The sequence below is a fragment of the Nesoenas mayeri genome (genome assembly GCF_963082525.1).
Source record: "Nesoenas mayeri genome assembly, chromosome: 14".
Classification (NCBI taxonomy): Eukaryota; Metazoa; Chordata; class Aves; order Columbiformes; family Columbidae; genus Nesoenas; species Nesoenas mayeri.
The window spans coordinates 18,044,467-18,066,839 of record NC_137556.1 but is presented as its reverse complement, the minus strand read 5'-3'; the positions used below and the strand labels follow the sequence as shown (position 1 = coordinate 18,066,839).

The window sequence follows — 22,373 nt, the reverse complement described above, 5'->3', positions numbered from 1 at the left end:
TGGGGGTCAAGTGGGAGTGACTGGGGGGCAGCTGCAGAGTTAAAGGAGAGAAGCCAGTGGGCAATGGGGAGCAGCTGGGAGTAACTGGGAGCAGCTGGGAGTAACTGGGAACAGCTGAGGGCAGCTGGGGCTGATTGAGAGACAAGTGGGGGTAACTGGTGAGCAGCTGGGCGTCACTGGGAGGCAGCTGTAGGGCTGTGAAAAAGAACCCAGTGGGCAACTGGGGTCAGCTGGGAAGAGCTGGCATCTCCTGAGGGTAACTGGGTGCAGCCAGGGGCCATGTCTGGGCATATAGCAGGGGCATCGAGGGGTGACTGGGGCCAGCTGGGGGTGGCTGGGAGGCAGCTGTAGGGTTATGGAAGAGGACCCAGTAGGCAACTGGGATCAACTGGGAGTAACTGGGATCACCTGGGAGTAACTGGGGACAGCTGGGGTGGACTGGGGCTATGTGCGAAGCAGCGTCGGTTGATTACAGGCAGCTGTAGGGCTACAAAAGAGAATCCAGTGAGCGACTGGGATCCGCTGGGAGGAGCCGGTGGCAGGCGGGGGTGCCTCGGGCGGGCGGTAGGACCGCGGGGACGCCGCAGCGACGCTCGCCCCGCCTCCTGCCCCGCCCCTCGCCCGCGCCCCCGGCGCTCCCCGCCGCTCGGGCAGGCGGTGTCTGGCGGCGCGGTCGCGGCGTGATGACGTGAGCAGGAGCGCGCGGCGGCGGGTCCGGTTCGCTCCGCCATGGCGAAGACCGTGGCCTATTTCTACGACCCGGACGTGGGGAATTTCCACTATGGTGCGGGCGGGGGCGGCCGGTGGGGCCGGGGAAGAACCGCGTCGGTGGCCCGGGCCCGGCTACGCGGTGCGGCCGGGGGGCGGTGCCCTCAGCGCGTCCCGGGGCCGAGCGGGCCTGGCCGGGGGGGTCGGATCCAGTGACGGCCCCGCGTCGGGCCCGGGGCTGGCCCGGCTGCTGGGACCCCCGTGACTCCCCGTGTGGTTTGGCTTGCAGGAGCGGGACACCCCATGAAGCCGCACCGCCTGGCGCTCACCCACAGCCTGGTGCTGCACTACGGGCTCTACAAGAAGATGATCGTAAGTGACGCTTCCCCTGGGACAAGGCGGGGACTCGGGGGCGGTTCGAGCGGCCATGGGAGTGGGGGGAGATTGAGGTTTTGACACACACAGAAAGTGCTGGAGACCCGTGTGCTGACCCCAGCCTTGGCTTCCATGCGAAGGCCTGTGATAGGAGGTTCTCCAGAGCTTCCTTGTGTCGATGCCTCTCCTTCAGCTCCACTTTTGGCACAGCAGGTGACAGAGTTGTTGCAGCTCAGGCTTTAAGCTGGATCAGGCATCCTCTGGGTGAGGAGCTGGAGCACAAGTGTGAGCGGCTGAGGGACCTGGGGGTTCAGCTGGAGAACAGGAGCTGAGGGGAGACCTTCTGATCTCTGAACTGCCTGAAAGGAGCTTGGAGCCAGGGGGGTCGGGCTCTGCTCCCCAGGAACAAGCGCCAGGAGCAGAGGAAACGGCCTCAAGTTGCGCCAGGGGAGGTTGAGGTTGGATCTGGGAACAATTTCTTCCCCAAAGGGCTGTGGGGCATTGGAACAGGCTGCCCAGGGCAGTGCTGGAGTCGCCATCCCTGGAGGGCTGGACAGACGGAGATGAGGTTCTCAGGACATGGGGCAGGGACAGGGGTGGGTTATGGTTGGACTCAATGAACCTGAGGGTCTCTTCCATCAAAATGATTCTGTGATTCATGAGCCTGAACCCCCACCATACCACCCAGCGCCGATTTGAAAAGCTCCATTGTTTGTTGTTGGCGTCTTGTTCAGTCTTGTGCATGCAGGGCCGTGCCTGGAGCTGCAGCGATGCCGCTGGGGACCGGGCATTACATTTGTGTCTGTAACTCCTTCTAGGAAGGACCTGGTGACCACTGTGAACTGTGTGATCATGGAATCATAAAGCTGAAAAAACAAAAAACCCTCAGGAGGTTTGCTAATTCACCTTGATGCCTTAATGAGGTTTGCTAATCCCATCTCACACCTGTTCAGTGGTTGTCCAACCTGCTCTTCAAAGCCTTTGTTGCCCAGCCAGCTCTGACAAGCCAGTCCAGCACTCTTCAGTTCTTCCTGTTAGAAAGATTTTCTCTTCCCAAAATCCAGCCTGTGTCAGCCTGATAAAACATAATCTACACGTAGCAATAATCAAAAGCAAAGCTTAAGTCTTCATCTTTCAAGAAATTAACTACTTTTAGGGTGATGGAATATCGCTAGGAATGTGTGTACCCCTCGTTTTAAAGCATTTTATTTCACTTGGTGCAAGCAGGACTGAGCTGTGCTCCTTTCCCCAGAATCCTTGTTCACTTTTCACCTGTTCTTGCAGCACAGAGTGAGCACAAAGTTCTCAGGAGCACAGGGTGTGTAGCTTAATGCCTCACAATACAAGGTCAAGGAAGGAATGGTGAAAGTTTTCTACTGTTCTGCCCCTTTTGAGATGACTTTTGCCCATTTTGACGTCCAGCACATGCCACCTACAGCTGCTGATTGTTTTGGGGTGACTTGGATTTGCTCCTCTTGGCTTATTCTTGCTCTTGGTGGGGCAGGATTGCTTTGGAGCTGTTTCAGACCATTGAGTGATTTAATTCCTGGTCTGACTGGCAGCGTTCCAGCCCGTGCCATCTGACCCAGCAGCTGGTGTAGCTGCTGCCTATTGTCTCCCAGCCTATGACCTGTTTGAAGTGCCCTGGGGAAGGGCTTGTACTCAGGGTGTTATTCAAAATGTTGTGGGTTACAGTGCCAGTCACTTCTGGTTTTACATCTATATATGTATGTATTTATATGTGTACAGGCATACACAGAGACATTTACAGTGTCTTTTTCCCAGGAGTTACCTCATTAAAAGAGGTGGAAAGCACTTCTGTCACAGTCATCGCGGTGCACAGCTGGCAAACAGGGCCCCTCATGCCAAGAAAGGCCTTGAGGTGCTGGAGTGAGTTGAGAGAAGGGAATGGAGCTGGTGAGGGGCTGGAGCACAAGTGTGATGGGAGTGGCTGAGGGACCTGGGAGGTTCAGCTGGAGAACAGGAGCTGAGGGGAGACCTTCTGATCTCTGAACTGCCTGAAAGGAGCTTGGAGCCAGGGGGGTCGGGCTCTGCTCCCCAGGAACAAGCGCCAGGAGCAGAGGAAACGGCCTCAAGTTGCGTCAGGGGAGGTTGAGGTTGGATTTAGGAACAATTTCTTCCCCAAAGGGCTGTGGGGCATTGGAACAGGCTGCCCAGGGCAGTGCTGGAGTCACCAGCCCTGGAGGGGTTGAGCAGACGGACATGAGGTTCTCAGGACATGGGGCAGTGCCAGGGGTGGGTTATGGTTGGACTCTATGATCTTGAGGGTCTCCTCCAACCAAAATTATTCTATAAGAAGGGGACAAAACTGTTATTGCTGTGCTCTGTGAGGGATGGTGGGACTCTGTGTCCTTCCTCTTCGTGCTTGTCATCCTGTGTGTTCCTCACCCTCTGCGCTCGGGCTCTGCTCCTGTGATGCTCGGCACACCAGCCACATCCCCTCTTCCTCATAAGCCTGAACTGGGTGACCCCAAAGCTGTGTGCTCTCCAGATGAGTGTAGAACTCTTTCGTGGGTTGTTGCTCGCAGTCATAGGTGCTTGCAAGGAACTGGTAATAGTCAGACTTGTTTTGAAGCTGTGGAGAAAAAGTTCGATCAGTGCATCTCAGGGATGTTTTCACATCTGCAGAGTGTGTTAGGGATAAATCATGAATCGCTGTGAAAACGCCGCGATTGTGCCGAGCTGTCAAATGGAAATGTGTGAATTCCAGCCCCTCTTCAGCTGGACCAGGTGCCTCTCCAGCCTGTGACTGCCCCCCGGGCTCCCTCATCCCCATGTGAGATGTTCAGCAAAACCAGAACCAACTTCCACTGCGCCCTCGGGGACCTGACTAAGTGTTTAGTGGTTGTGATACCGAAATAAGCCTGTCCTTACCAGTTACTTCTCAAGCGCTTGAGATTCAGATGTTAAAATCCAAGTTGTATCGTTGTGAGCCCCGGAGAGCAGGATCACAGCAGCAGTTTTAATTCTGGCACTTTCACGGTGTCTTCACTGTACAGCCAGGACAAAGTGCAGATTTCATGCAAGTGTGACAGCAAGATGGTTTTCCTGCTTTTTATTGTTTTTGGTTTTTCAGGGCAAAGTCTGAACAACCAAATCCATACCAGTGGGGCGGAGGGAAAAGTTCGATCTTGGCTGCTTTTTACCTGCCCGTTGGTGCTACACAACTTTGTCGTTATCTCCAGCACTGTGCAGGTGTCTGGTGCTTGGGCTCAAGTTCAAACCAGCGTATCTGCCGGTGTGGAGAGAGACTTGCGGATCGAGCGACAGCAAATAGAAAATAACCTGTCCCTAAAGTTTCCTTCAATCGGTTTTTGAAGGAAGGTGCTAAAGTGGAACCGTTCCTCAAGGCAATATATAAAATTAATGTGGTATGTTTAAACATCAGAGAAGCTTCCCTGTGGAATTAATGCCGTTCACTAGTGAAGTCACACTCAGCCGCGGTGACCGGCCCTTGTGCTCACAGGGGTGCAGCTGGAGTGCGCTCAGGGCACTCGGAATCTGTGCAGAATTGACTTTCAGATTTTTACTGTAAATGGATGAATTTCTACAAATCACTTCCCTAGAGTTGGGATTTTTTTCTTGGAGAAATGGCAAAAAGAATATTCTGACATTACATTTCCAGATATCAAATCTATGTTGGAACGAGGCTCTGTGCAGAGCTGCACGCTTTGCTGTATTATAAGGCTTGAAACCCATTTTTTGGGAGTCACATTTTCCCACAAGATCCCATTGTGAAGCTGAAAACGCCTGAGGAAGCTTCACTCCGAACAGCCGGTGACTGGTGAAGTCCTGAGCAAATGAAAACAGGGATTACGGGCAGCTGTGACTATAAAAGCTCCTGTTAATTTTGTGGGTACATTGTTACCCGCCCTCTCTGCCTCCTCCACGTTAAAGGCTGCTGCATATTTAATGGGAGTTGGGATCTTCTGGGCTCACTCACCTTCTTCACTCCTTTTGTCAGAGCCCAGGGAATTCTGTTTGAGCCTTTTAGTTCAGCCTTTTGCCATCCTGCTGTTTTGCAGAGGCCTCTGGGCCTTTCTGCCCTGTTTTTTTACCCTATTCTCTCACTCTGGGTTCGACTGTTGGGACCAGGTGCTGTTTCCTGGGACAGGCTGCTCAGTGCAGATGGAGATCATGAGGAACTGCATTGAGTATCTTTTACTTTCTACTCTATTTCTGTTTTATATATATATTTACCAGTAGTGTATTAGTATTTTGGGGTTTTTTTAATTAAACTGTGTTTGTCTCAACCTGAGTCTCTCCATTCCCTTTTGATTCTCTCCCCTGTTTGGGGGGTAGTGAACGAGCGGCTGACACCAAGCTGGGAGGAGTGGCTGACACTGGAAGCTGTGCTGCCATCAGAGACCTGGACAGGCTGGAGAGCTGGGCAGGGAGAAATGTAACGAAATAGAAGGCGGGAAAGTGTAGAGTCTTGAATCTGGGCAGGAACAACCCCAGGTTCCAGTGTAAGTTGGGAAACGACCTATTAGAGAGCAGTGTAGGGGAAAGGGACCTGGGGGTCCTGGGGACAGCAGGGTGACCATGAGCCAGCACTGGGCCCTTGTGGCCAGGAAGCCAATGGTACCTGGGGTGGGTTAGAAGGGGGTGGTCAGTAGGTCAGAGAGGTTCTCCTGCCCCTCTGCTCTGCCCTGGGGAGACCACACCTGGAATCTTGTGTCCAGCTGTGGCCCCTCAGTTCCAGCAGGACAGGGAACTGCTGGAGAGAGTCCAGCGCAGCCACCAAGATGCTGCAGGGAGTGGAGCATCTCCCGTGTGAGGAAAGGCTGAGGGAGCTGGGGCTCTGGAGCTGGACAAGAGGACACTGAGGGGGGACTCCTTCCTGGGGATCAATATGTAAAGGGTGAGTGTCAGGAGGATGGAGCCAGGCTCTTCTGGTGACAACCAGTGACAGGACAAGGGGCAATGGGTGCAAACTGGAACACAGGAGGCTCCACTTAAACATGAGAAGAAACTTGTTGGGGGTGAGGGTGTCAGAGCCTGGCCCAGGCTGCCCAGGGGGGTTGTGGAGTCTCCTTCTGTGCAGACATTCCAACCCGCCTGGACACCTTCCTGTGTAACCTCATCTGGGTGTTCCTGCTCCATGGGGGGATTGCACTGGATGAGCTTTCCAGGGCCCTTCCAACCCCTGACATTGTGTGATTCTGTGTAATGGCTCGTGGTTCAGTTTCATCCTACTTGTTGGAGCCATCAGAGGCAGCGGCCTCTGAGAAACACCAAACCCTGCATGTCCCTATGGAAAACACCATACAGATCAAGTCAGGAAAGGAGAACGTGTTTATTAGGGTATATTGTGTCTCAGAAAATTAACATTTCCTGTTTAGCCCAGGGAACGAGCACATTGGTGCGGTTGCCCTGATAAATTTTCCCTCCGGAGCACAAGCTTGTGCATCTTCCTATTTTTCTCATGTGCCACGTTTTCTGTGAAGCACGTGTAATTAAGAGAAATTGGGAAACACAACAAAGATCTCTTAATGATTTCAGTGCAACTTTAATTTCCTCTCGCCAGGTACGTGGTGTTAATTTTTAACTTCCCGTCCGTTCGCCATATGCGCATTAGGTGCCAAACTGGCAAGTGTGTGTTGTCACAAGATCTTTAATTTGAATCCATCCGGCTCCCTGAGCATTTTTCGCCAGCTTTCCAAAAGCAACAAAGCTTATGCAACAGTTTGTCTGTCTGGGAGCTTTCTCCAAATAACTTTTGAACCCATCAGCCTATACAGGCAGATCTGATGGAGGGACCAAAACCACCGCAGTGTCGTAGGTGTTAGAATTGTAGGAAGGTGGATTTCATGGAGCAACACGTTGAATTTAAACGCACAGGAATGTCAGGAAGCTGATGTATTGGAACGTGGTTTTTTTAATGTACCTCGTGCGGGTTGTTTGTCCATTAACTTGAGACTTCTCACAGCCAAAACAAACATGGGTTTGGGTGGGAAATAAGCCTTGCCTTTCTCTCTCCGAGGTTTTCAAGCCGTACCAGGCGTCCCAGCACGATATGTGCCGGTTCCATTCAGAGGATTACATCGACTTCCTGCAGCGCGTGAGCCCCAACAACATGCAGGGCTTCACCAAGAGCCTCAACGCCTTCAACGTGGGCGACGACTGGTGAGTGCTTGGTGCAAACCCGCAGCAGGAACGGCTGCTCCTGTCCAGAGAGCTCTTGTGCAGTGATCCATTTCTTACTTGTTTTTAACCAGAGCAAGGTGTGTGTCCCTCCAGTGTGTGTCACATTATTAGAACCTCCTTGATTCCTTCTCTGTAGATCTTGCACTCCTCCTTTATTGGATCTACCTTTAGGCTGTGTGTTGGGTTGGAGACTGTGTCTGCCTGTTCTTACAGAGCCTCTGTCGTGGTTGAGACGGACAAACGACATGGACCAAATTCTTTCAAGATGAAAGTAATAGGTGCCATTTATTGCTACAGGTGCATTTTATACAATTCTACCAGTTCATGTGTCTTTTCACTATTGGTTACAAGTTACAGCACTAACATCTCATTGGTTAATTTTTCTATCATCCATGTTATTCTTCTATCCCCTTCTCTCTCACGGATACATCTCTCCTCTCTCCGGATACTCCTTTACTCCCATCCTTCTCAAGGGTAAATCTTAATATCTCAAGGCTGATCTCTACTCCCATATTTTCTGTCAAGAATTTCACAGACCTGCTGCAGTTTCCCACAAGTCTCTAGTTCTTCTTGAACATGCTATTTTTTTAAACTAATCACCTGTCATTTTAGGTACCTTAATATGTGCGTGTTAACTCAAGACAGCTTTGAGCCTGATTTTTTTTCAGGTCGGACTAAGGAGATACTCATGCTTCTGTACAAAACTGCATGAGATCTTGTTAGTAATATTCACTTTCAGTCTTTAGTGGTCACGAGGGATTAAATTTGAAAGAGAAGTGTGGAAAGGCTCTGTGGGTGACAGAGGATAGTGTGTCTTGTCTGGTTGAGGATATCGAGGACTGTCAGTAAGACTGTTCTTATGTGTTCCATGGAGGGGAAAGCTGGATGAGCGCAGGAGGGGTTACGTTAGCTAAAGAACAGTGTTATCCCAAGCAGGTATAGTCTGGGTTTTAATATTTAGGCTGAGAGTAAGAAGACTGTCCTGTCATCTTGCTGCTCTTATGGTCAGAAACCATTTTCTTAGCAGTAATGAGAGGGGGGAAAAGAAAACCAGCAGCCTTTAAGCCCTTGCTTGTCTGTGAATGTAGTTTGTGATGAGATGTCTTGTCAGGCCTGGCTCGGAAGGTTTGGCAAACTCGGTGAATTTGATAACGATCATTGTGTTTGCAGCCCGATTGCCGTCTGCTGGTACTCAGCAGGGTCAGAGTGATCCCAGATTAACCTTTGTCACAGAGAATGTGTTTTGCCTTTACTCGGGTCAGTTTTATTCCTGGCTTTGCTCTGGAGAAATGGGAAGGTGTGAGGTGATCTGTGGTTCAATCATGGTTTCTTTTTCAGCCCGGTGTTCCCAGGCCTCTTTGAATTTTGCTCTCGCTATACTGGGGCCTCCCTGCAAGGAGCAACACAGCTGAACAACAAGGTAACAGAGCTTTCATCTGTTTGAAAACCATTTGGCTAACACTCGTGTTTCAACTTACGGAGATTTGGGTTTGTTTTGTAAAACACCCTGGCAGGCACTGCTGGGCTGCAATGTACATGCTGAGTACTGCAGGACTGTTAAGCTTGAGACCATTCCTGTACTGTCAGAGATGACTGGTTAGTAGATGTTCAGTCTGGAAGGAGTCAGAGGATTGCAGAGTTGCAGACCGTTTGGGGTTGAAGGGATCTCTGCAGATCCCCAGCCCCACCTGCTCACGCAGGGTCACAGAGCAGATCACACAGGTGGGTCCAGGCGGGTTTGAATGTCTCAGAGAAGGAGACTCCACACCCGCTCTGGGCAGCCTGGGCCAGGCTCTGGCACCTCACAGCAAAGACATTTCTGCTCATGTTCACATGGACCCTCCTGTGTTTCAGTCTGTGCTCGTTGCCCCTCACCCTGGCGTTGGGCACCACTGAACAGAGTCTGGTCCATCCTCTGACACCCACCCTGAGATAGTGATCCCATTGATCACATCCCTCTCAGCTTCTCCAGCTGAACAGCCCCAGCTCTCTGTCTCTTCTCATTAGAAAGATGCTCCAGACCCCTCAGCATCTTCATAACCCACCACTAGACTCCCTCCAGTAATTCGTTGTCCTTCTTAAACTGGGGAGCCCAGAACTGGACCCAGTATTCCAGATGTGTCCTCACCAGGGCAGAGTAGAGCTGAAGTCACAAAGTACTCTCAGCACTGCAGAACAAGGGGCAGAACAGACTTGGGGTTTTCAGTGATATAGGCTGCTGGGAGACCCTGAGAGTGCTGGCAGGTCTCTGCTGTGGAAATGCACTAAATGAGATCTCACCAAAGGTCTGAAGAAACGGGTCTGTTGGGAGGATATAAAAATAAAAACCTACAGAGTTTTGAGTCTTTTAGAGACCTGAGGAAGGTCTAATGACTGTAAGGAGCAAGTGTGGGAACCAGCTGCATATGCCAGGTGCTCTGCCTGCTGCAGGAGGGAGGGGAGGTGGGAGATGGTCTTTAATGGTCTGACAGGGATTGTAGATCATAGGAATAATCTAGTATGGACATGGTGTCCCCAAAACTGGGCTGATGACTGAGATGGAGCTTTGGAAAGGCCTCTACAGGAGCAGGAAAGGACAGAAGAGTGTTTGTGGGCCATGAGGCTGAGCAGGTGGAAGTGGGTGCAAGGTTGTTGTGACCATGTTGTCGCCTTGATTTAACTTATCTTTCCTTTCTTAGATTTGCGACATTGCGATAAACTGGGCAGGGGGCCTGCATCATGCCAAAAAGTTTGAGGTAATGAGGCAGATCTGTATATTCTTCCTTTTGAGGCCCAGGTTCTGCATTGATCCTGTTCTGATGCGACTTCATTTCTCTATCTCACAGGCATCTGGGTTTTGTTACGTTAACGACATCGTTATCGGCATCCTGGAGCTGCTCAAGTAAGCACATGGGGCAAGTGCAGTGCTGGTGTGGCTGCATGTGGTTTCCCTCTGCTGCTTCACTCTTCCCTCTCTCTGTTCCCCCATCATTTGCTTTTTTTGAGTCCAGGGAGGCCAACAACTTGAATTTTGGCCTGTCCTCTTCTTTAGGCGCAAGAAATGGGGCTTGAGAATTAGAATATCTGACTCCAGTTCTCTTGCATGCAGCTTAAGTGATACAGAAAAGTTATTCAATTCCATTTCTCCTTATCCATCTGTGAAATACTCATTTCAGGGTCTCCTGAGTCTCAGAATTTTTTGCCACAGTGAGGCTTTTGTAGGTAAATGCAAGTTATGGCTCACTGGAGACAATTAAATGGCTCAAATTTTTCTTGATTTGCCTGAGTGGCTTAAGAACGGGACTTGAGCAACACATGGATGATCAAAGGACACTTGCTTTGAGTAGAGAAGCATCAGAGAGAGATTTTTATTTTTTTAATGAAAAATAAATTCAGAATGGGGGAAAGTTACAGAAATACCTTCTGTTTATTGGGTTGATCTGTGATTTATTTTTTCTTTGTACTCCCAAATGCTTTGCTTGTCACTGAATCTGAGACAGGATGTTATAGAATTAAAGAAGATTTGGGGTTGAACAGAGTGGTTACAGGATTGATGGCAAGCTTAGTCACTCTACAAGTCACATTTATGGGATGTACTGGGGTTTCTTGTTCCTCCTCCCTCTCTGCCAGTTGTCCCTACTTGGTGTTTGGAACCTTCACTTACACTGTCCTGGGCACTGGTGAAGCCAGACCTTGAATCCTGGGGTCAGTTTTGGGCCCCTCACACCAAGAAAGGCCTTGAGGTGCTGGAGCGAGTGGAGAGAAGGGAACAGAGCTGGTGAGGGGCTGGAGCACAAGTGTTATGGAGCGGCTGAGGGACCTGGGGGGTTCAGCTGGAGAACAGGAGCTGAGGGGAGACCTTCTGATCTCTGAACTGCCTGAAAAGAGCTTGGAGCCAGGGGGGTCGGGCTCTGCTCCCCAGGAACAAGCGCCAGGAGCAGAGGAAATGGCCTCAAGTTGCGTCAGGGGAGGTTGAGGTTGGATTTAGGAACAATTTCTTCCCCAAAGGGCTGTGGGGCATTGGAACAGGCTGCCCAGGGCAGTGCTGGAGTCACCATCCCTGGAGGGTTGGACAGACGGACATGAGGTTCTCAGGGACATGGGGCAGTGCCAGAGGTGGGTTAACTCGATCTTGCAGGTCTCTTCCAGCCAAAATGATTCTATGATTCTATAGGGTGTGGTTCCAATGCAGATGATACAAACCACAGGCTCCTCCTCTGTGTTTCGATGTTGTCTTGTGTGGTTATTTTTTTCAGGTCTCTCCCCAATCCCCATGGATTTTGGTCTGGATGCCAGATCCCTGTGCTTTGGGGACTGACCAGATGCTGTATTTCCTTTGGAAGAGTTGGAGAAGTTCTCTCCAGCCGGGCAGGCAGACAGGGATGGCTTAGGGCTGCGTCTCCTGTGCTCAGTAGCACATGGGCTTTGACATTCCCCCAGTGCTTTTGCTTGTGATTGTCTCCCCTTCTTCCCCCTCTGTCTCTGTGACCCAGCAGCAGCTTCTCCAGTAAATTTAGCCCAGCCTGGTGTTGTTGGTGCTGGGTGATGAATCATAAAGCTGCCATTGATCTGGGATGCAGGGGAAGGAAATGTTCCTGCCGCCTCCTTGGCTGGATTACTTTTCATTTACACAGGCGGTTAAAAATCATTTGAGCTCCTGAAGATTAACTAACAGCAGCTTGTTTGTAAAAGAAACAAAACCCCACGACTTTCTAACCCCTGCCTGGTTAAAATAGGTTCTCTGTCAATGCTTTCCAAGGTATTTCTGGCCCCATGTGAACACCTGTTTTTCTAATATCTCTTCCCAAGCGCATCAGAAGGAAATGTTTAGTGGTGGGGTGTGTTTGGCTGCGTACAGATGTCAGGTATCTAAAGCCATTTGATGTGCCTGGGGTGGGACAGGCCAGTTCTTTTGGCAAAGGGGTGGATGTTGGTGGTGGCTTGTAGAGCTCTGGGTGACGCTGAGGTGCGTGGGGAGCAGTGGGGCTGGGTGCCATGCGGACAGTGACGCTGCTTTTCCCTTTTCCTCCTTTATTGCCTAGGTATCACCCACGTGTTCTGTACATTGATATCGACATCCATCACGGAGACGGTGTGCAGGAGGCGTTCTACTTGACAGACCGTGTCATGACAGTGTCGTTTCATAAATATGGGAACTATTTCTTTCCTGGCACAGGTATCTGTCTTTCCTCAGTGTGAACCTGGCCTTGCTTCAGAATCCTTTGAAGCCTCTGCTGAGTATGAAAGTGTAAAATTACAAATCAGAGCTGCAGGGAGAAACGATGGAAGAAAAGGCATGGGAAAACAATTAGAGATGAGCAAAAGTATAGTTATTTGTTCAGAAAGATGGATCCTAGCTAGGTTAACAGAGATCTCAACCCAGACCAGGTCTGGCCTCTGAAGTCTCAGTGATGTGACTGTCCTGTCTGTCCCTGACCAGGTGACATGTACGAAGTTGGCGCAGAGAGCGGCCGTTATTACTGTCTCAACGTGCCTCTCCGAGATGGCATCGATGACCAAAGTGAGTTGCTGTTCCCTGCTGTCCCGTTCCCTGTACATTTGTCGGTCCTTCTGCTCCAGAGCAAGGACTGATCTGTGTTTCCCTCCCAAGGTTACAAACACCTCTTCCAGCCGGTCATTAACCAGGTGGTAGATTATTATCAGCCCACCTGCATCGTGCTGCAGGTAAGAGAGCGAGTCTGCGCACGTGTGTCTGTCACTTTCGGAGGCTGGGGGATGGAGGGGGCTGCTTTTGAGGTGTTACCTCCTCTTCCCAGGGGTTTGGGGTTGGGTGTCCCCCTCCTCTGGTGAATGGGGGTGACTGGGGCTTGGGGATACTGATGTATGTCTAGAAAGCAACACCTCTGTCATAGAGGCACCCTGAAGTCAGTTTTAGGCAGACAACAAGTTCCAAAACAGACTTTATTCTGGCCAGAAAAGCGCAGCAAATAAACCAACTAGAAACAGGGTTTATATAATTAGTTAGCACTCTGACAACATAAAATACAGGTTTGGATATCAGTTGAGGAGATTATTGGGGTACAGCAAAATCAGAATAATGAGGATCCACAGTGTGCATGCACACACAAGAGACAAAACCAGAGCCCTCTGACTTCAGGCTACCCACAAGAAATAATCGCTCGCCTGGATTGGGCAAGGGCTCATTCAAGGATATATCCAGTAAATTACCACTCACCCAAATGAGGAGGTGAGGCACTCTCAATCCCAGGGAGTCTCCTTAGATGGTGTCCCAGTCTAAGGAGAGGGCTTGGGTTCACAGACCTGCTGCTCCGAAAAGACCTCTCCAAGGGGGCCTTCAGCAGGAACCCTGTTTTATAGTCTGGTCAGATCTGGCTGTGGGCATTACAGCATGGTCCGGAAGCTCTGCAGCTACTCTGGGCACCTCCTCTGCTAACAACCCTGCCAGTTGATTCAAGGTCCCACTCCTCCTGCCCCACCAGCTGGTAGAGGTGAAGTCACCCTGACCTGGGGTAGGGGAGGATGTGATTATCAGCACCTTGGTACCAGCCTGGGTGTTGTACATGGGGACAGGCACAATGGGTCACAAAATGTGCTAAAAATACTGAATTGTTGTTTTCTTTTTCTGTTCCCCAGTGCGGTGCTGATTCTCTGGGTTGTGACCGTTTGGGTTGTTTTAACCTCAGTATAAGAGGACACGGGTAAGTACAGCGGGGCTGGGGCAGAGCAGGTAGCTGAAGGACCATCCTTTGGTCTGAAGGGCTCTAGTGAGTCCGCTGCTGAGAGGCTGGAGCTTGGACTTTCGCCTTTCAGCAACACCAGCAGTTTTTTGGTTTTGTTTTGTTTTTTAACTCCTGTGTGACAGGAGGGGTCTCAGAATGAGACTTTGCACAAGGCACTGCAGGGTGGTGGTTCATGGAGTAGAATATGGTTCGGGCTCCCCAGTTTAAGGCAAGGAATTATTGGAGGGAGTCCAGTGGTGGGTTATGAAGATGCTGAGGGTTCTGGAGCATCTTTCTTATGAGGAAAGGCTGAGAGAGCTGGGGCGGTTCAGCTGGAGAAGAGAAACTAAGAGGGATCTTATCAATGTTTATAAATATCTCCAGGGTGGGTGTCAGAGGATGGACCAGACTCTGTTCAGTGGTGCCCAACGCCAGAGTGAGGGGCAATGGGCACACACTGAAACACAGGAGGTTCCATCTGAACATGAGGAGAAATGTCTTTGCTGTGAGGTGCCAGAGCCTGGCCCAGGCTGCCCAGAGCGGGTGTGGAGTCTCCTTCTCTGAGACATTCAAAGCCCCTGGACCCACCTGTGTGATCTGCTCTGTGACCCTGTGTGAGCAGGGGTTGGACGGGGGGATCTCCAGAGGTCCTTTCAGCCCCAACCAGGCTGGGATTGATTCTGTGGGTGAAAGCCCTGAGTGTATCACATCAGTGTGGTGGCGTTGGGTGCACGGTGGCATTTCTGAACCATGAATGTGTGCTGTGGTTGACAGCTCTGACATTTTTTTCATCTGGGGTTTTTAGGGAGTGCGTGGAGTACGTCAAGAGCTTCAACATCCCCTTGCTGGTCCTGGGAGGAGGTGGTTACACAGTCCGCAACGTGGCACGATGCTGGTGGGTTTCTTCTCTGCTTGCTGAAGGTCACTGATGAATCATTTTCTGTGGGCTTTGTCCCTGCGTGCACCATGTAGCTTTCCCTGGACTGCGCTCATCTTTTTCCATCTTTTCAGGACTTATGAAACATCGTTGCTTGTAGAGGAAGCAATTAGCGAAGAGCTCCCATACAGTGGTAAGTTGAAATTCCATTTTTTTCCTTGTTAGCTGAGCTAAAGTATTTGCTACATCAGCTGAAGAATTAACACTTCTATTCTGCATGAGCAGGGCCAAAGTGACAACACTTTCTGATCTTAGACGTTACGTTAGTCGCCTCCTACCAACTCTCGTGGGCTTTGCTGGGCAGACAGACCCTTCCTGTGTCATATATCATTCAGTTTGGATTGTTCCCTGTTCAGTAACCTGAGTGTTACTTTTGCTCGCTCTGTTTGCTGTAATTCCTTGTGGGCACAGAGCTGTACATCACTTTATTTGTCAAGGTCTGGTCCCCCTGTCATGGAGGGAGCGCACACTGCTCCCCATAGGGCAGTGCGGGCTGTAACTGTCACTTGTTCCGTCACAGAGTACTTCGAATACTTTGCTCCAGACTTCACCCTTCATCCTGATGTCAGTACAAGGATTGAAAATCAGAACTCCAGGCAGGTGAGTGCTTGCGGCCTGATTTCAGTGCCAGCTGTTTGCTCCCAAAACCCTGTGGCTGATGCTCTCTCCTATGAAACCAAGTAGAGCCCCGGCAAGGAATTTTTTGAGTGGCAGAAAACTGATGAAATATGAGCAGAATAAGACGCTCTGGGATGTCAGAAAGTCTTGTAGCATTTGAGAACCTTGCTGAGTTGTTTCTCTTTTTCTGTGAGCTTGAGTCTCAAATGATTGACTTAACTCTTCCACCTCCTCTGCTCTGATAAGGAGCTTTTTGCACGATTGTCTTTCTCATGGCCACATGTAGATGATTCAGGCAGGGAGCAGTGCTGACAGTTGTGCCTCAGATCTTGCTGTGGTGTGATCCCTCTCTTTTTTTAATGTAGTACTTGGATCAGATCAGGCAGACGATATTTGAGAACCTGAAAATGCTGAACCATGCTCCCAGCGTGCAGATCCACGATGTCCCTTCTGACTTGCTCAGCTACGATCGCACAGATGAGCCTGATCCGGAGGAAAGAGGCTCCGAGGAAAACTACAGCAGGTACCAGCTCTCTCGTTCCAGACAGACAGGCTTCTCTTTCCAACCCCTGCTAGGACACCGGAGACCATTGTGTTTCTTAGAAGGGTTGCTAAGTCACTTCTGAACCCTTGGTTTTATCCAGGGAGCCTCTCTAGAAATGTGTGGTCTCCTCTTACATTTCATGGGGTGTTTGCGTGCGGGGCGTCTTCTGACCTTTGCCAGCATGACCTGGGCATTCTTCTCTGGCCCCAAGGGTATCGGGGCTCTGATGGTGATTTTCTTTCCCCAGACCTGAAGCTGCCAATGAGTTTTATGACGGTGACCACGATAATGACAAAGAGAGCGACGTTGAGATCTGAGGGCTCTGCCGTGGGGCTCTGGACTATGGCGCGGCCCCGTGTGGGACGTTGGTGCTTGGTGCAGTTAACTGGGCTGTGTAGACACCAGTTAACCCTCCCTTTGGATCTGATTGCACGCGGTGGCAGCGGAAGTGGCACCACCGCAGGCTTCTGCTAGCTGGAGAGGCAGAGAGCAGTGAAACGTGTTCCTTAAGTTCCACCACCCATCACGGTTCCAGCTATCGCTGCTCTGGGAATGGAAATTCAAGCAGTGCTTGAATCTGTGCCATGGACCGTCTGGCAGCCATGCAGCTGCCTTCCCAACCTGATCCACGCTGGTTCTGTCACCCCATAACGCCTGTGAGGGTTCTGCCAGCGGGGTGGGAGTGGAGCGGTTGTGCTGCCATCTCTGCCTCTCTCCAGCCGCAACACCTGATGCGTCCTGCTCTCCCGGCCCTCCGCTCACATACCACATCAGTTCCTCGGAAACCTGCGCTGGGGTTCACTTCCCGACATGCCTTTAACCATCTGATGCTCCGCAGCTCAAGGAAAACCACTCGAGAAGACAAGGCCAGTTGTGGGATGGGGTCGGGAGTGTCCCAGCAGCAGGAGGGAGGGATGTGTGCAGGGCCCGGTCTTGTTCACTCCCCCCGTGCTCAGTTTTGTGTTCACAAGGGAGCACTGCAACACTTGCCAAGTTGGACCTAACTTCCCTGGTTTTCTTTGTCCTTTGAGAGGCTAAAATCCCTGTGGGACAGAGGTTTGGCTACCAAGGTCAGCACATCATGTGTCTTGCACCTCTGCTGTAGCTTCCAGCTGTGTTTTCCAAGTTCACACCTGACCCTTCTGTGTGTAAGCAAGAGATTTGGGCTGCTTGTTTGGGATGGAAACTCTTCCCTCCTGACCAGCCCCAGCTCTGCCTGCGGGTGAGGGAATCTGCGTCCTCCATGTCCCATCCTTTTGCCCTCACACAGCAGGGATTCCTCTTGGCCATCCCTCAATTCCCAAATTTTGCTGCTCCTTCTTCCGAGTTGTCGCCTGGTACCTGTTGCGGTTTGGAGTTTGCGTTTGGGGAGGCGGGAAGGGTTTAGCCTCGGACTCTCTGTACTGTTCTGGTTGTTTACTGAGGTCTTAAAACATTAAATGAAGAGGCAGTATTTTTCTTACCTGACCTGTTGTTTGTCTCTTTAATGCTCATACCCTTTTGGCTCCTGTCCTCCCAAGGGTGGCAGACATGCAGATTGTGCCCAGTGGGGCAGCGTCTTCTGCTGTTTGAATGAACGGGGGGTGTTCAGCTCCTCAAAGTGTGCGCTGGTGAGTTTTTGCCATCAGTGCACGACGAGGAGAGCGCCCTGAATTCCCTCACAAGAGAACATGTGGGCTGGTGGACGCTCCTGCCTGTGCCTGTGTGTCAGTAAAAGCTTTGCAGGAAGCTGCAGAGCTGATTCAAGAAACCTTTCCCACAATTGTTTTAAATATCATGGTTTCTCTGCAGTTTCCAGAAGAGTTTGCTCTTTGCAGTCTCACTTTCCTAAAGTGACTATTTTTCTTTGTTTTTAGACTCACCGTGATTTCCCTCTCTACTTCCCCAGGTCCATTAAACTTCTATCAAATAAGCTCACGCTGGGCTGCGTGGATGCTATTCCTCTTGGGTCTAGTCTCTGCTGATAAACCTGTGGAAAAACAAGGTAGAAAAGGAAAAAGTATCTGGTTTGGGAGGTGAGGGCCAGGAGGAGACACCAGCTCAACCAGTCTGGTGATGTGTTCACAGGCGATACCTGTTCCTGGTTGGATGTTTGTGCAACCGCCTGCCCAAGGCTCCAGCTTTGTGGGAAAGGGGTAAAACTTGGCCAGAGCTGAGCTACAGCTTGTGTAACTACAGCGTAATGCAGGCAGTAAGTCAGCGTTACTCCCATTAGGAGGAAGTTATGGTAGGCTTAGCCTCGGTGTGGAGAAGGATGCTCGAAGGTGTGATGAGTGACCCCATCGATGAGGATCCTCAGCTGGGAAGAGAGAACCAAGCTGGGAAAGGATATGTAAGGTCTATAAAACCATGAATGTCAGGGTTTCTCCAAATAGTTAGCAATTAGAGGAGCATCAAGTTAAAATATCAAGCATAAGGAGGTTGCTTTGAGCACACCCGGTTGAGCCGCTCAAGTTTTTTGCCACCAGGTATTGTGAATGTGGGTTCAAAAAGGGACGGGGAGAATAAAATAAAAAAGGTTATGAAATACAGTTCTGGGTGCAAATTGATGGTGATGTTGGGTGCTCTGGAGAGGTGTTGTTGTGTGCTCACCTGTGCCGGTGCCGTCCCTGCGTTTGTCATTCGGCAGCACAGGCTGGGTGGACTTTACTCTGACCTGTATAATTAGCTCAATTTATTTCTAGTTTTTTGTGATGGAGACAATGCTTCTTGCAAATCAGAAGACACAAAGTGCAGCTCCAGTGATAAGCCAGGCTGGGAAAAAGAAAAGCTTGTGTCTGAATAGAAAATAAACTTGTTGTATTCTGCCTTGCCATCTCACCTAGGGTCAGGGTTATCTTGTTCCCTCTGCTGCTGTCATCACCCCTGCAGCAAAACTGATGTACAGGGGAATCCAGGCTCCCACTGTGGGCAGCACAAAGTGTTTGATTTTGGGGGAAAAAAGGGAATTCCCCCTTGTGATTCTCTCTTACCTGTGAGGATGGGGATGAGCTGACCGTGCGAACCCCCAGCCAGCTTTGCCCCCAGCACTGTCTGCTGTTCTCTTTTCAGAGTGCTGCTCTGTCCTGTGCTTTGAAACAGAGCTGGACGTTTGGAATATCATCTTACTTGGGATTCTAAAGCTGGATTTGGTTTTGTTATTTTGGGAAATGGCTGGGAAAGAACTTCAGTCTGTAGAGACATATACTTTTTTTCATTATAATTTTATTTTCCCACTGCAGCAGGTCTGCTGGAAAATAAGAAAGCATTCACTACACTTGCTATCTGATCTCACAGGGCTACCGGAGCTGTGTGAGATCAACATTTATCACATTGCCTGGTCCCGGGTGATCCTGATCCCCCCACCACCCTCCGTATCCCAGGTGAGGTGACAAACCCGCACTCCTGCCTGCTGTGCCACCATCCCTTGGTGACCCCGGCTGATCGGCAGGCCGCTCCCTGAAGCACAGAATGGGCTGATAACAGCTCAGGCTAAATGAGGCCTGATTTAATTATCCCTAGAAATTAGAGCAGACACTTGTGCACCGCTGTACAGCAGCAGTTTCTAAGGCCCGCGGCTGCACCCAGTCACAGGGGTGGGTGGGCGGTGGAGGCTGAACGCGATTTGGGCCGCTAGAGCGTGTTTTTAATCTTTCTTGCTGTTGTTTTTCGTTGTTTTCTTTCGTTGTTTTCTTTTACTTGTCGCCAGCGCAGCGCCGCGGACGCGCTCCCGGGCCTGGGGGCGGGGCCTGGGGCGGTGGGCGGGGCCTGGTGCGTAGGTGGGCGGGGCCGGAAGGCGCTTCCTCATGAATATTAATGTCCGGCGTGGCGGGCGCCTGGCGGTGAGCGCGCCCTGAGATTTCCTTTTATTATGATCTATAATCGCCATAAACCCACTTATTGCGCTATTTGAGGATTCGTTTAATTTCAGTTGGGTGTTTGATGCGGACCCTGATGCTCGGCAACCTGCAGCGCTTCTTTCTGGGGGAAAAAAAAAAAAAAAAATGAGGAAATGTATTTCCATTCAGTGTTTTAATTCTTACCCTTTAATTTTGCGTTTTCAGGAGACTCCAGAATATTGAGTTTAGGCCTCGGTTCTTGGTGAACACCTCAGCCTGGGGTCCCAAGGCTCGGGAGACGTTTGTGAACCTGCTGTAGCTCCCAGCTGATGGATGGGGGAAAATCTGCCCCAGGAGTTCATAAAACCTCCAAATTATGCTGAGAGCGCGTGTAGGACACAAAGTTGTGCTTGTGCATTGAATAATCAAGTAATACTATTTATTTCCAGGTTTCGGATGGGCGCCTCGGTGCGGGATCCAGAGCCTTTCAACAGCTGCTCTGCCATGGCGAAAGGCAAAGTCTGGCTTAGCGGGGCCTGAGCAAGATCCTGCCTACAGGTCTGTGGTTTCTTTGTGCTTCTCAGTTCCCCGGAGCCATTGGGCTTTGGGAGTTAGTGAACCTGTTTTGAAGATGCCAGTTTTCTAGACTGGCTGTGAAACCTTTGTCCCCTCTAAGCATGGGAAGAAATGTTGATGTCATAGCTGCTTCTCTGGTCTCCAGCCTGTTAATTAGTGAGCAAATCTCTATCTCTTGCAGGAGTGTTCTCTTTGCTACTAGTACTATTTGGTGGTACTATTTGCTGCTTGAGCCACCATCCCGGGAGGGGTTTAAAAGACGTATAGATGAGGTCCTTAAGGACATGGGTTAGTGGTAGAGTTAGGTTATGGTTGGTCTCGATTTTAAGGATCTTTTCCAACCAAAATGATTCTATGATTATTGGTAGTAGTAGTAGTAATATTATCCTTCCTTGAGGATCCCAACTCCTGACCTTAGATGGCATGTGCGGGATTTTGGGAGCGCCGTGGCCTTTATTGATTCCCTAATGTGCGACTGAGGTCGTAACAATCTCTCTCCCAGTCCCCGATACTGTTGAGTTAGACAAAGACTGACCATTCTAGAGTAAGGTTTCCTAACGGCACACAGAGGTGAACGACGCTGCCTTGTTTCTCCTCTGCCTCGGGTGATATGAGCCCAAACATCCACCTTGGGGAGGATTTGTGTTTCTTCTCTCTGCAGCCTAATGTGGGCTGGAAGGCAGGTTTCCTTCTACTGATTTCATTTTTCCAGGTGTGGAAAACAAGCTCGAGCTCTCCCAGCTAAAACACAGGTCCTGTGCTCTCTTTTAAAAGCTTCTTGTAGTTCTTTGGATATCTGTCAGTAAATTAGGTGGCGTTTTACAGATGAAAATAAAGGAAATTATCAAGGATATCTCCCCAGGAGTCAGATGTTCTTGCCACAGTATTGTCAGCCTTCAGCCTAGTGAAATATTTAATATATGTTTAACGGTTGTGTAACTCAAATGCCTCTTAAATATATGAGCTCTGCCCTTGTTCCTGCTCTGCCTGGGGGGTAATTCCCAGCAAGTCATAAACGGTACGCTCTGCTGTGCTTTATCAGTTTTAAAGAATAAATAACTAGAAATGTCTTTGTTCCTGCCTATGGAGAGCAAGAACCTGCAGCTGTGAGGACATGGGTGCGTTTGGGCAGCTCCAAGGTTTTCCCATTAATGTTTGCTGTTCTGTTTATAATGTCTTGTAAATATATTATGTTCATAGCTCAGAGTGTGTATATGTTTTATTTAATCGCACGTGAAGTGCATGTTCCTTTCTTTGGCACCTCACAAACAGTTTTGGCAGAGCAATTTGCTTTGGATGGGGTTTAGGGAAAAGAGAAAAATGAACTCTCCTCAATAGGCTGAAACCAGGTTTTGGGTAGCGCTACATCTCTGGTTTCTATTGGGGTGGATTTTGTCTTTCTAATGAGACTGAAATGCAACGGGTATTTGATAAGGTGAATCACGGTTGTATTTGCACCACACTTGTGTAATAGCTCGTGGTAGAAATGGTGCCCTGCTTGTTGAACTTGCTCGTTCCACCAGTGTGGGTGTTTGAAAAAACATGTGGTTTTCTTCCACAGGCAGAGCTGAAGCTGAACGAGGAGGAGCTGCAGCCTCTGAGGGAGCGGGACGTGAGGATTTGGGGCAGATGATGTGCTGTTACCTGCACCCTGCGCTGTGAGTGTTCCAGCCTCTCACTGTAACCCCTGCCCGCAGGTCACCAGGAAGAGACGCCCCACTTCTCCAGTGACTGCAACTCAAAATCTCCAACCTGGCTTTTCTAGACGAACTTCAGAAGCTTCTGAAGCTAAAACAGGGCATAAAACAATAATCCCTTGAATAAGTAAAAAGAAACGTATGTACCTATACAGTAAGTGTCAAACCTGACTGGCTGTAGTATCTCACATCACAGTTGTTTATTTGGTTTCTTGCTGAAGCTTTCAGGGAAGCAGTTGGTCACGCAGT

At 50.1% G+C, this 22,373-nt stretch overlaps 1 protein-coding gene and 1 long non-coding RNA gene across 4 annotated transcripts; both read left to right on the top strand.

Moving 5' to 3' along the window:
- Positions 1 to 691: 691 nt before the first annotated feature.
- Positions 692 to 18,430, top strand: HDAC3 (histone deacetylase 3). 3 transcript variants are annotated; one of them, XR_013922819.1, is made up of 17 exons: positions 692 to 784; positions 998 to 1,080; positions 7,091 to 7,233; positions 8,593 to 8,674; positions 9,933 to 9,989; positions 10,080 to 10,135; positions 12,276 to 12,409; positions 12,674 to 12,754; positions 12,845 to 12,918; positions 13,849 to 13,913; positions 14,740 to 14,829; positions 14,946 to 15,004; positions 15,392 to 15,471; positions 15,855 to 16,012; positions 16,281 to 16,899; positions 17,922 to 18,017; positions 18,101 to 18,430. XR_013922819.1 is itself a non-coding variant. In XM_080353131.1 (15 exons), exons 1-15 carry the CDS (start codon positions 730 to 732, stop codon positions 16,348 to 16,350), a joined length of 1,287 nt encoding a protein of 428 aa, XP_080209257.1. In that variant the 5' UTR covers positions 692 to 729; the 3' UTR covers positions 16,351 to 17,402. The 3 variants fall into 3 exon arrangements, 1 of the variants encoding a protein (XP_080209257.1); XM_080353131.1 differs by lacking the exons at positions 17,922 to 18,017; positions 18,101 to 18,430 and having other exon boundaries at positions 16,281 to 17,402; XR_013922820.1 differs by lacking the exons at positions 692 to 784; positions 998 to 1,080; positions 7,091 to 7,233; positions 8,593 to 8,674 and adding an exon at positions 5,551 to 5,573.
- Positions 18,431 to 19,160: 730 nt separating this feature from the next.
- On the top strand, positions 19,161 to 22,059 carry LOC308045898. Its single transcript, XR_013922830.1, has 3 exons — positions 19,161 to 19,395; positions 20,301 to 20,409; positions 21,989 to 22,059. It is a non-coding gene; the product is annotated as an uncharacterized lncRNA (long non-coding RNA).
- Positions 22,060 to 22,373: the final 314 nt, after the last annotated feature.